Source organism: Centruroides sculpturatus, unplaced genomic scaffold (assembly GCF_000671375.1).
Source record: "Centruroides sculpturatus isolate CEXI.00-Female unplaced genomic scaffold, Cexi_2.0 scaffold227, whole genome shotgun sequence".
Classification (NCBI taxonomy): domain Eukaryota; kingdom Metazoa; phylum Arthropoda; class Arachnida; order Scorpiones; family Buthidae; genus Centruroides; species Centruroides sculpturatus.
The window spans coordinates 342,727-356,654 of record NW_019384481.1 but is presented as its reverse complement, the minus strand read 5'-3'; the positions used below and the strand labels follow the sequence as shown (position 1 = coordinate 356,654).

General features: G+C 26.3%; 1 protein-coding gene across 1 annotated transcript in view; it reads left to right on the top strand.

The window, feature by feature from the left end:
- The window catches only part of LOC111621435 (aminopeptidase N-like), a 38,704-nt gene that overhangs the window by 17,547 nt on the left and 7,229 nt on the right, over positions 1-13,928 (top strand). Inside the window, exons 8-16 of the mRNA XM_023363579.1 lie at positions 1,363-1,476; positions 3,112-3,273; positions 7,607-7,672; positions 9,288-9,353; positions 9,510-9,676; positions 10,277-10,365; positions 10,655-10,785; positions 11,120-11,175; positions 13,721-13,871. Coding sequence (XP_023219347.1) covers positions 1,363-1,476; positions 3,112-3,273; positions 7,607-7,672; positions 9,288-9,353; positions 9,510-9,676; positions 10,277-10,365; positions 10,655-10,785; positions 11,120-11,175; positions 13,721-13,871 — 1,002 coding nt within the window. The remainder of the gene's footprint in view (positions 1-1,362; positions 1,477-3,111; positions 3,274-7,606; positions 7,673-9,287; positions 9,354-9,509; positions 9,677-10,276; positions 10,366-10,654; positions 10,786-11,119; positions 11,176-13,720; positions 13,872-13,928) is intronic.

Genomic DNA, 13,928 nt, shown 5'->3' with positions numbered 1-13,928 from the left:
TAGCAATACGTGTTACAAAATACTTTAATAAGCTATGTTTTGAAGAGAATGAAGGATATCGTAGAATAAACAAGAAGTTATATTTTTACCAACTTACCACAAGCTGTTGCTAATTTTATATTATTATACGACAAATGCACTCAAGACAGTTTTAATATACAAATGGTTCTATTTCTTTAGATGATATGCATGAAACTATATAAAACAAATGTTCATTTGTGACGTTCGTAAACCATATCTAACAAATGTTTTTTATTTGAATGTTTAGAAGTAATTTATTGTTATAAAACGCTAAGTTAAGCAAAATTTAATTCCAATTATTATTCAATATCCAAATAATTATAAATGTAATAATTAATTATTAAGCATTTTATATAATTTATAATGAATATATTCAAATATTTATTATATAAATAAGAACAATATTATATAATATATTATAGTAAAATGTGTTTATTAATTTTTCTCACTTCCATTAAGTCATTCTTCATCTTAATACATAAATTAACTTAATGTTTATTAAGAATATTTTTAATATTTTAACCTTAAAACCTCTAATGCATAATTTAGTTTATGCGACATTTAAAAAATTTGAAGATACGGGAATATTATTAAGCTAGTAATAATTTAAAATATTACTAGCTATATATATAACTATTAATTAGTAAGGACTGTAACATTAATTATTTAAAAATTTCTTTATTTTTGACTCCAAAATAAAATTATCTTGCCGTCAAAAAATATTTAATAAGTCATTCGTTTGTATTTATTAATGTTGTGACCTATCTTTCCTCAAATATCAATTAGCCTTCATCCTCCTTAATTTATGAAACACAAAGTAAGTAAGATGAAGACTGATATCCTTTTACGTTTCCTAAAAGGAAACGTAAAAGGATATCAACATAATTAAAAAGAATCTCTCGTGTTCCCAACCTGATTAGAATTTTCTGTTCTTTTATATTTGCGTGGTTATATTCGGAGCAGAGAATAACATAACACGTAAATCTTAGCATATCTTAACCTATTATCTCTTAAATTAGGAATTAGGTTAATTTTTTAATTTCAATAATCTGACATTTCTTAATCTTTAACCTATATCATTTAATTGAAAAAATGAAAGTTTTAGGATTAAAATTTATAAAATTTTTATTGAATATTGATTAATTAATTAATTAATACGATAATAAAATATCACATGTATTCTACACTCAAACATACATTGTATACATCAATATATTTTACTTAAGAGAGAAATTTTTTTTAGAAATTTAGTTATTTATAATGTAGAAAATTAACATCGTATTAAATTTTTAAATATTTTGTTAAATAATTTATAATTTATTTAACACTAAATTTAATTAGTGGTTCGGAAATTTGGTTACGCCAAAATGGTGGAGTCATATCTGGTTAAGCGAAGGATTCGCTACTTACATGGAACATATTGCATCCACGAGTTTCTTTCCTCAATGGAATAAGGTAGAGTCTTTTTACAATAATTAATTTTTAATGCTAAAAATGTATAGAAAACTTTGTAAATAATTTTATAATATGTTTTAAAGTAGGCTACTTTAAAAATTAATAAGCTTAACCATAAATATTTCTAGTTATTTATTATCATTACCAAATTTATATATTTTTATTTATATCAGGTTTAATTATTTTCTAGTAATTTATATAATTTAAAATAAATACTTTTATAAGATGAATTAAACCGTAATTTAATATAGGCCTAAATCTATTTTTTCTTGCTAAAATGTAATTTAAAAATTATACAAGTTTACATAAAACTTAAAATTAACAAAGCAAATTTTCATTTATGTTAGATCATTAAATCAAATTTTTATCATCATATTTGAAATATGAAATAAATTTTATAATGATTGCCTCGTGTCTTAGCTTACAAAATATTTCAGATTTGTGACATATTTTATGTAATCCTTGCATAATTACGACCTAAAACTCCTGTCAAACTAATGTAACATCTGTGTAATGACCTAAATTGTGTACATGCTCAGTTAAAATGAAGAAAATATAAACCTTATTTCGTAATTTCAGTGTTTACTTTTTGCCTTATTTTTTAAATGTTGTTCTTTTAAAATTTATATTTATTTTAATAAATTATATCATTCAGTTAGCCTTTTTCAGTGCAATTTGCTAAAGTTACAACTACGTACAATAAAGTTAACATTTATGTTCATTTGACCTAGCTCCGCGGGCCGCAACACGACTCCCGGCGGGCCGCATGCGGCCCGCGGGCCTCATGTTGGCCACCCCTGGTCTAGACTCCTGCTATNCTTCATACTCAAATAATCTGTTTTTTACTTGAAATACGTTCAACAAAACTATGAAGGTTTTCTCTACAGAATTTGTATTTAATTAGAATTTAACCTAAAATTTCAGATAATTTTTTTTTTACTTACTTATAAACTTATATTCGATAAAATTAATATAAAAATATTAAAAAGATCTTCAAAAAGTTTTTTAAGAGACGTTTCAAGTCGTAAAATTCTGTCCTTACAACTTGAAACTTCTTAATCCTTTGAAATATAGATAAATTTTAATCCTGACGTATGAACGTTGAAATAAAATATTCTAGATAAATTCAATTCTTAAATAAAATTTTAACTTAGTTAGTTAAATCCAAATATAATTTAACTATTCATTTTAACTATAAATCAAATTCAGTTTATTTCCTGTAATTTTATATAAAAGATTTCCGATTGCGGAAAGTTTTTCAAAATTCTTTAATTAATTAATTAAATAATATTTCCAAATTGAATTAAATAAGAGAAACGTTATTACTTAAACTAAATATATACTATTTTTATAGGTTATATATCATAAATGGTTTTGAATATAAAAACATTATTTTTAAAACAAAACTTATCTAAATTTTGAATTAAACGTTGAAAAATGAGGTAAAACACAACATAATCGATATTTCTCTAAATAAAGTAAAAAATAAACAGCCTGAATCTATTTTAAGTAGTCACTTTATTTCATTTAATAGAGTAATAGAAAATAGATTAATTAGGTCATTTTTGGTAATTTATTATTTATTTTAAGTCATTCTAAATGTTTATTTTAAATGTTTAAACAATTGTTTTACAGGTGGATAAAACAGTATTCAATGCAAACGGTATTCAAACCATCACAAAACATTGCGAAAAAGAACCGAAAGGTAAATATGAAGGAAGAGTTGCATTGCAAATAAAGACATTCCAAGACGTTAATACTCGAGATTACTTCTTCAACAGCAATATTTATGATAAGGTAATTTCAATAGTGTATATAGAAATGTTTATCTATATCTTCTATACTAATATACGGGGTGAACCAAAAGTAGGCAGATAGTAGGTGGAATAGGGTTTATATTAGCATTATACTATAACGATGATGTATATTTAACTTAATTATGATTAGGTTAAAAAATTACATCAGAGATGCATTTTAAGAAATTAATACATGAAGATACTTGTGCAAAAATGTTTGTCGAAGCGTGAAATGGTGAAATGTAGACTTCAAAGCTATGTAAATTGCGATGGACAGTAGTCTGAGCACCTGCGTTGATAAAATTGTATTGTATTAGTAAATATAATTGTATATGTAATCTCTAAATTTATATGTATATGTAATTTCAATAAATGTTATCATTTACTGTCCACCTACGTTTGGTTCACTCTGTATAAAGCGAGAATGTTCTTTTGTTTGTTTGCTGGAAGTAATCGCTGATTTCTAACTGATTTCTAACTAAAATGAACTGATTTCTAAAATTCTTTTGCTACTGGAAAGCTTTTTCCTTCCAAATGAACATAGGCTATGTATTATTTTCATATTAAAAACAGGAAAAATGCACGAAAAACATGTTTTTATCGCGGAATTTGTCTCTTATCGTTCTATCGTCATTTGTTTGCTTAGTTCAAGATCAATTCCCTTTACCATCTGATGGACTTTTTAAAAGTTATTATCTTATCTATTCAGTTTCGGGTACCCCATGGGAAACATAGATTATCATAAAACTCGGACCTCTCACTTCTGATTTCATCTCCCACAAATTGCCAAACCTTCGACCAAATTTTGCATTGTTACTCTCTGTCACATACGATACCTTACACGATACGAGGACAACTCAATCCTCTTTCCGAGTTTCCAGGCAACACTAGGCATTCTTTGCCAGTAAAATATAAGGGGATTATAACTCTTAACTTATCATTTTTTTATGTATCGTTTTTAATGTAATATTTTTTTTTCTAATGTAATGTATTTTATCTTAACATTTTTTCCCAATGTTAGCACTAACAAATCGTTTCATTCACAGCCAAATATCAAATAGTAATCTGCCAACGAATCAAATTTCGCAAAAAATGGACCAAATATTTAAATTCGGCACCATCGAAAATCACTTAAATCATGTTTTGTATATGACCAAAAGTATTTTCTTATTTCATATTTCTAATTCTCTTGTTTTAAATATTTTGTAAAAAGTTCCTTTATTTTCACACTTGTAGTAGAATTTCGGGCTTTTCTAAAACAGAAAAAGTAGTCCTGTTTGATATTCTATAATATGTATTATTGTATAATTTTTAATTATTGGTTTTCAGAAATGTTTGTTAATAATTGCGTTTTATTTCTGAATTTTTGAAATTAAAATATACGTTATTTAAAATGGAAAGTAAGTTTTAAAATTTTTAAAGTATTTTCCCACGCGTTTTTTCTCATTACCGTTTCGGAAAAAGATTTTGTAAACAGTTATGTCTAGTAAAGAAAAGTCTTTTTTTATTGTTACATAATTCCTTTTTTATGTGAATTTTTTTCGCGATAGTTTTTGGCTAGTTTTTGGCGATATCCGCAAAATTCTTTTGCGGATATCGCCAAAAACTATCCGTAGGTCACCAGTGGCACACGATAGCTAGTAGGTCTACCAGTGCCACACGTAGATCGCCAAAAACTAGCCGTAGGTCACCAGTGCCACACGATCGCTCTTGAATTCGTCAGTCACTGCCGAGTGGTTAATTGGAATACATAACTTAAAAATTCATTTTAAAAAAATCGATCTAAATTTCCATATAGCCTATCGATCAGTGGCGTGCCGTCATTGGAAGCGGCTTTGACGATTTAAATAATTTGAGTAAAACTGGCAAAAGACACGAAAATCGTAAATCTCACATAGATTCTTTCGTAAAATTGAAGCAATTTGGAAATCAAAATAGAATAGAATTTAACATTAGTACACAATATAAAATAAATATTGAAAATTATAACAAAGTTACGGCTAATAGATATTATATCTAAATTAGTAGATGTTATCGAAACAAAAATTGGCATTTAGAGGGCATAGGGAATCTATTGAATCTAATATAACAGAGGTAATTATATTGAACTTGCTTATTTATTAAGTGCGTTAGATAATCTATTAATTAAAAATATATTTAGAGAAGTCTACGGTTTTTACTGGCTTATCGAACAAACGAATATGAATGGACCCTAGACCATCACTGACTGATTGCCCCTGGAAGTCGGCTTTTTACAGAAACGCAGCTTCCCTATCATCAAATGTCACGGCACGCCACTGCTACCGATAAAGTCTACTTACATACTAAAGATTTAATGTAGTATGTAAGTTCTAAAAATTATCAAAAAATAATTTTTATGAGATATAAAAGTGACTAGAAGTTTTCAAAATATATTTCATCCTTAGAGACTTCTTTAAACTTGCAAATTCTATGTTATAGATAATTTTTAATTATAAGTTTAGTATTTTCCAAATAATAAAATTTATAGTCAACCCTCTTGATTGTCATTAAGACAAGTTGTAAAATTCCGTAGAGATTCCTAAGCTGAAATAATTTTATATTTTTTAATATCTGAATTTACAGAACTAATTTATTCCTTTATGAATTTCATCAAAATTATAATTTGAAATTAAATTTATATTTCTTAATAAATCACTTCAGTAACTACATAATTCAGATGAATTCTTTAAAATTAAATGAGAAACAAACACACATTACAATTTTTCGAATATTCTAAGCACTGTTTACTAAATTTCTTATTAAATTTTATTATAAGACTGAAAATAATTTCACTTACTTTTTAAAACTTTACTATGTATTAATATTAAGCGTAAAGAATAAGATGATCTTCAAGTTTTAGACTTCGTATATTAAATAATAACGTTTCTTATTGTGCAAAGTTTGTCATATTAGAAAGAATTTACTATAATGTAGAATTTTTAAGAAATGTAATTTTATAAATCTTATCGTACGTACTGTACATTGTGTGTATTTTTATCAAATGTTAAAATAATTATAAATCCATATTACAGTAAATGCTGATATCAACAATGAAGTTTTTTATTCTTAATTTTCTAAATGGACGAAGATTCTTGTCATGTTTATCGCCATACTCAGATGGTACGAAATGGCACAGTTTCATTGATCAAGTAGACACCAATTGAAAGTACGATAGCTTAAAAAAATTAAGATATTTTTTTCTAATGTTAGCACTAACAAATCATTTCATTCAGAGCCGAATATCAAATAGTAATCTGCCAACGAATCAAATTTCGCGAAAAATGGACCAAATATTTAAATTCGGCACCCTCGAACAATCATGTTTTGTGCATGCTGGTAACCTCGTATTATGTAATTTTCCTTTTCGAATGCTACCATACCAGTGTGTCCGAGATGAAGAAGGGACTGTTGCAGACTACTGGAAGTTAAAGTTAACTCGACTAAAAGTAGTAGTTGTCCTCCTTCTGAGAGAGAGAATGGTTAACGACTACTAATTAATACTAATCTAATATTAGTATTTGAAAAGTGATCTGTGTTGGATAGATTGTAATGGCTCCGCATGTGATCGAAGTTGCTAACCCTAACGTCCGAAAAGACTTGATATAAGACTTGTTTAAATAAAAAAAATCTTGTAAAAATGCGAGAATAATTGCTTCTATGTGATTCCGTAAAAAAATAAAAAATAGTGAAACCGCGTTGAAAAAGTAAAGCTCAGTAAAAACATCTCAGTAAAGGAAACTTTTGAAAGTTGTGACATAAACATAGCTGAAGCAGATTTGACAGTACTGTACAGAGGCAAAACACTACTCAACGCTGGAAAGTGCTATGTGCTACCTGTCGCTGTAATGGCCTTACGGCGCATCTATTTCACGCTATATCATTGTCTCAGTAATTCAGTGAATATAATATATATATTTTAAAATTATATTCTTTTTTGTATGAAGTATATTTAGTTAATTATTTTGTTATATTTTTCCTAATAGATGGAGATACATGTAAAGCCAGTAATCAAATGTAGACAGAAATTAATCGATATTTTGGGGTGGGATTACGACATTCTCTAAGTTGGAAGTATTTGAACGTAGCTGCCGAGTTTCGTAGCAATTGGTCGAACGCATAGGAGTGCATAGTGAATAAACAAACAAACATCCTCATTTATATATAGACTATATATAGATTTCACTGAAACAGTATCATTCTTTGAATGTTTTGAATGGATTTAGCTTTTCTCTTTAGTTTACTAATTAAAATATTTTTAAAAATTTATTTTTCTGTAAATTCTTGAAGTAAATACATTCATTACTGTCTTCCAGGGAGCAATGATAATACGTATGGCGCATCATATTATCGGAAACGAATCATTTTGGAAAGGAGTAACTGTAAGAATATTTAAAATTTATATCTACAATTTAAGTTTAATTCATAACAAATAGGGTGTTCAAAACTTTTCTCCGCAGTGGGTAATGTAGATCGTGGTCGCCCTTTTCGGTTAGTTCATTGGTTTCGAGCAATACTTGCATATCAATACTTGTAACAAAGAAGAATTGTGTATGTTCAGCTATCCCATAACCTCATGTAAATGGTTTAATTCGAAAATCTTTCCACACTACCACTGCGGAGGGATTTTTCGAATACTTTCTCGTTAATAAAATGTAAAATTCGATCATTTAATATTTTTAATTCAATATTGTACTTACAACGTTCATCTACAATAAAATTAGTAAAATCTCTTAAATCTGCTAATGATAATTCAGGTTGTAAATGTATTTCTTAAATCTTACAACTCGACAAATATAGGACTTATCATTCAGGATATGTGTTTAAAAGCGCATGGCAAAATTAATCACTTTGAATTGTCATTTTAGAATGCATTTCGGATCTAAACCCCTCTTAAGCTGTTGACAATGCTTTAAAAAATTGGTCTTGAGTAAAGTCACAAGGAAAATATACTTTTAGTTTAGTATTTATTAATAAAAGGCATATGCAATTATATGCTGAGTACTAAATATGATATAAATATTTTTTAAACTAATAAAGATAAAACCAAAACAAATTTACTAGGAGGGAGTCCATATTCCAGAGTTTAGAAACCTTTTCAAAATTCAAAAATCCAGTAAATAAAATCGCTTAAAATTAGTATAAATCTGACTCCTGTTTTAAGGTATTGTCAACGGCTAAAAACAGGTTTAGACCCGAAATGCATTCTAAAACAATTCAAAGTGATTAATTTTGCCATACTCTTTTAAACACATATCCTGTATAATAAATTCTACATTTGTCGAATTGTGAGATTTAAGAAGTAGTCTACAGTTGAAAAGGACAAGAAGCTTTGAACACAACTCGTAAATGTATCTTACCCAAATAATAATTTTATTCATATTTTTATAAATACAGTGTTCATATATTAATTTTATTCATAAGAATTCAACATAAATATATTTCAAAGATTATCTTACAGTTTAAAGTTAAGATACAAAACTGAGTAAATACTCTAAAGCAGTGGTTCCCAACCTTTTTTCATTAGCGTACCCCGTGACATGCCATATGTCTAGATTGTACCCCGTGACATGTCATATCTCTAGATTGTACCCCGTGACATGTCATATCTCTAGATTGTACCCCGTGACATGTCATATCTCTAGATTGTACCCCTCATTTAAGAAATTTAGTGAGTAACCGTATTGTTAATTTTACATATTGTAACTTTAAATTAAAGAAAAAAAAACTAAAAGAAAAAATGTATAATAAAGTTGTGATTGTTGCAAGGAACATTTTTTATCTAATAATTTTTTAATACTATTAGTTTGTGATACATAATATATTATTTTTTCTGCCATAATAACTAACTTTTTTCTGTACCCCTAAACAACCTATCGCGTACCCCTAGGGGTACGCGTACCACAGGTTGGGAATCGCTGCTCTAAAGTGTGTATGTTGATTTTTTAAAATTTACTATAAAATATAGGATTTTAATGTAAAGAAATATCTTTTCAGAGCTATCTGAAAGGAAATGCTTATAATAACGTCGAAGAGAAGACATTATGGGAATATCTTTCAATGGTATAAAATTTTATATGTATTTCTTGTATGTATCACACGCCTTTCAATGTTACAAATATCTATAATTAGAATGCAATATGAACATGTTTAATTAATTAATTAAATATAAATGCAATCGTTCATAGCATAAGATGAAATCTGTGTTAACTTTTCAAGGCTCAGCCATCTTATAAGAATCCAAAAGAGGATTTAATGGAAAGAATGACTTCTTGGACCAATTTGCTAGGCCAACCCATTGTTTCTGTCATTAGAAATTTCGAAGAAAACACTGCTTCATTCAGTCAGATTTCGTGTCTATCAAAGGCAAATAAAAAATATAAAAAGTATGTTTCAAACTTAAAATTTATCCTTATGTTAAAAATAAAATATTAAGATGTTTTTAATTTATTTCATATACTAAATAAGTTAAAAACATTTAATAAATAGTTATTACAATACATTATAAAATGATTTTGTATATCGCATTATGTAATAATATTTAAAATTAAAATTTAAATAATTTGTCATTCTTTCGCTTGTGCTTTAACGTATTAAGTAATTAAAAACGTGATAAGAGTATTTTAAAAACATTTTCAAATAGAATATTATTCAGTAGTAGTAAAATATTCTATTTGAAAATGTTTTAAAAATATTCTGAACACTTTTTTTTATCATTTAATCATAAATGGTTTAATTATTAATTAATTAAAATAACCAAAATGAAATTGCTAAACACAGAAAAATTGTGATTTTCGAATTCAAAACTTTATTTTCTGACTTTATTATTTTATTTGTAATATCAATTTAACTGTATCATTTTCAGATTGAATCGAATAATTAATTACCATACATTTTATTAGTAATTTTTCAATCTGACATATTTAATTAATTTTTATCTTAAACAATTTTTGTGAACTAAATAAAATTTTATATTTATTGTTTAGAGATTTGTGGCAAATTCCAATCTCTTACATAAGTCAAGATCATTCGGAATGGAATCCAAGAATAGTTGATTGGTTAACAGATCGAAACAGTAAGTCAAATTTTAAAGTACAAATAATATATATATATATTTTTTTGTAAAATAAATTATTCATATAAACATTATTATAAAAGAAAATAATTCTGAATTTATGCAATTATTTCAATAAAAGTAATTTAAATAATAATATATTTTAATCAGTTTAAACAAAATTCCAAAACACCGTTAAGAGGGCATTTCGTGCCATTAGTAATTGTAATTATAAAAAATTTAGATGAAAAGATTCATATACAGTATTGATACAAGTAAGCTGAGTGCACAAAATTTTGCTTTTTGTTAGAGATATTGAAAAACATGCCACAGAAAGACAAATGGATCCTCGTTAATGGAAATTCAATCGGTTTCTATATTGTCAATTACGACAAGAGAAATTGGAAACTCTTAGCAAAACAACTTCAAAGTAATCATAATGTAAGTAATAATTATGTACTGCACAGAATAAGTAATTGTTCTATTTACTATTTAATGTAATTGAAATATATAAACACATATTACTGTAGTATTTTTAAATGTGTATTTGTGTGTGTGTGTGTATCAACAGATGTAATTTTATTATTACTTCAATAATAATTTGTATGATCTCTCTCATTTTATCCAATTAATAATATTAATTTTAATTTTAAATATTAATGCTTATCAAATTCAGGAAATTAATATTTAAATTGTAAGTTTATTAAAATTTTTATTATTCTACTTAAATAACATTATGTAAGAAAAACTTTTAATGAATAACTTGAACTTTTAGGTATTTTCTCCGACAAACCGTTTTAAATTATTAAATGATGCAGTTACTTTGTACACGTAAGTGAAAAATTAATATTTATATGTAATTTGTATATTGTAATATAAAATATTTTATATTACAATATATTTTGTGTACTTACATAAAATTATACTATTAAGATTTGTCTGTTTGCAAAGGTTTTATCTGAAATTTCTCCTTTGAAAGTGATTTTGATTCCACATTTAACATTCTATTAAGAATTAGATTCAAGTTGCTTTCATTAAATTTAAAGAAAAGAATTGATTAATTCTATCTACATCCAATCTTTTCGAATAAAATATTTTATATTTTACACAAACAAATTATTTATGAAGAATTTCATTCTATTATAAATAACTTGTTTATCTTTAATCTATGATTATAATATAAGAATTCTAACCAATATTTTGCTCTGTGATGATTATAAGATTGTAGTAACATATTGAGGACCCATATATCTGGCTTATATCGGCTATACTTTTAGCAGCCAGACTTATTATAAGCCCAAAATATGTCTTAAAACTGTGTGCTAGGTCCGTTAAAAATAAAAGGATATCCATAGAATATCATAAAATATCATTCGTTTCTCGACAGACTGTATCTTCAATTTAAATTTTTAATTTTAAATAGAATTATTTTTGTATGGAAAATAAGTTTGCAAAATGCATAAATCCAAATTGACAAATGGTAAATTAATGGATATTGAAAAAATACTCATACTCATAGGATCATATACAGTAGCTACAATGGAACAATTATGAGGTTTGAGATTTGCGACGGATACTATTTTTTAAAGTGAATAAATAAACCTGTATCTTTCCTAACATCTTTTATGTCATTTTTAGCACCTTTTTTCACCCTAAATTTATTCCCTTCATTACTAATTAATTATACATACCAAACGACCGTTTAAAAGCACAACTTTTAATCTTTCTGCTGCCCAAATCTTTTGAATTTTTAATGGGAGTGTCTTCGCGTCCTGATCAAAAATATTTTGTTAATTTTTATTTAAAAGAGTAGAACATCCCATTTTTTCATGTATATTAGGCCTATAGAGTATCTTTAGGGTTTTAAACAATGTATATTTCTTATATTTTTTAAACAACAGTGTTTCAAAGTCTCGCACTTTGAAACACTACAAATACATCCCAGTTTAAGAACTATTAAGTTAGAGGTTCTCTAGCGCTTTCAAGGAGAATATATTCTTTATCTTCGGGCGAACAAAATTTTAAATAGAACACAATATTTTCTTCTGTTTTAAATTTTGAAGAATGTCGAAGAATAAGATGAAGAATATAAGTTATATTTAAAAGATATATTTAAAGTTCCTTGAAAGTGCTAGCTAAAATAAAATCTGTTAACGCCACACTCAGTGTATTTTTACTTAGAGGTTCTCTATTCTATCAATTTATTTTTATTAAATCAATTTAAAAAGATCAGTTTAAATGAAGAAAACAAAAGTTTTAATTTTATACTGTAAATGAATTTCAAATGTAATGATGAATGCAATGATAGGTAATACGATTAAGAAACAATAGTTTTTCTGTTTTTTTAGGAAGAAATTTGTTCATCCGGTCTTTATATACGGTTCTCACCTTATAAAATCGCTCAAGTTTTCAATAGATATGATGCTTGAAGATGCAGACAAATAAGCAGTTACTTTATTGTCTAACCAATTTTGTTTGTTTATAGACAACAGCATCGTTTCTCAACATTCACGAAGAGAAATTAGCATTTTAAGAAAATTTTCAAGCTGTAATTTTTCTTTAGAATAAGTCATATTAACCTCATTCCGAAACTCTTCCTATTTGCCTTCATTTCTTCCAACATAATTTCGTCTAAACAAGATAACATATCTTGAACTTTATCGTCTTTATTTTTCTTATGCAAGCTTTATTGATTTCTTTTCATTCTTTACTTCATTATCAAATATTGAATGTAACCAAAATTTTAGCAATAACATGTAATGTTGGGTTTTAAAAATGTTAGTTTATAACAAGGATTTAAAACGATAGCAATCGAACACAATTTACTAGATTCTACATTATGAATATCATAAGTCTTTCTTGTAAACAATTTAATAATTACTTCTACAAAGTTACAATACTATCATTATTTTGTGTTTCTAAGAAAGAGCTATAAGGCAGCTAAATTTCCCATTGCCATTGAAACAAGAGCTTTCTCCGATGGTTTCAATTTTGACGTTAAAAACTGCTGAAATAATTTTTGATCAAATTAAATTAGTAGTATTCAAGTAGAATATGTAATGTGATAAAAAATTAAACTACTTGACCGAATAATCGGAAGTTATTTAGAACCTTGTGCTTGATTTTGATGTGATTGTGCCTACTTCACATATCTAAATTAAAATTTCATTTTGTCTTCAGAATACCTTTAATAATATAAAATTTCAATTTGTCTTCGAAATTAAAATGAAATTTTAATATATTGACCTATTTTTCAATTTAATTTATTTATTTTAAACTATCTGTTAATATTGTTGTTTTTATTCTAAGTTAATGATTTGTGATAGTAAAGTAAAAGCACGTTTTTTATAAATTTGGTATAAATTTAATATTTCAGATTAGATTATATCGAATTTGCAACTCTGTTAGATTTCTATCTATATATACCTTCGGAAACGGAATTAGTGGTGTTAAAACAGGAAACGTTCACACCTTTAATGGAATTTTCTTACGTAATGCATCACATGACCGAAGAAAAGAAATGGAAAGTAAGTTGTACCATTTAAAGAAAATGATTAAGTTAAAGTTTGTGTTTTGTAATTTAG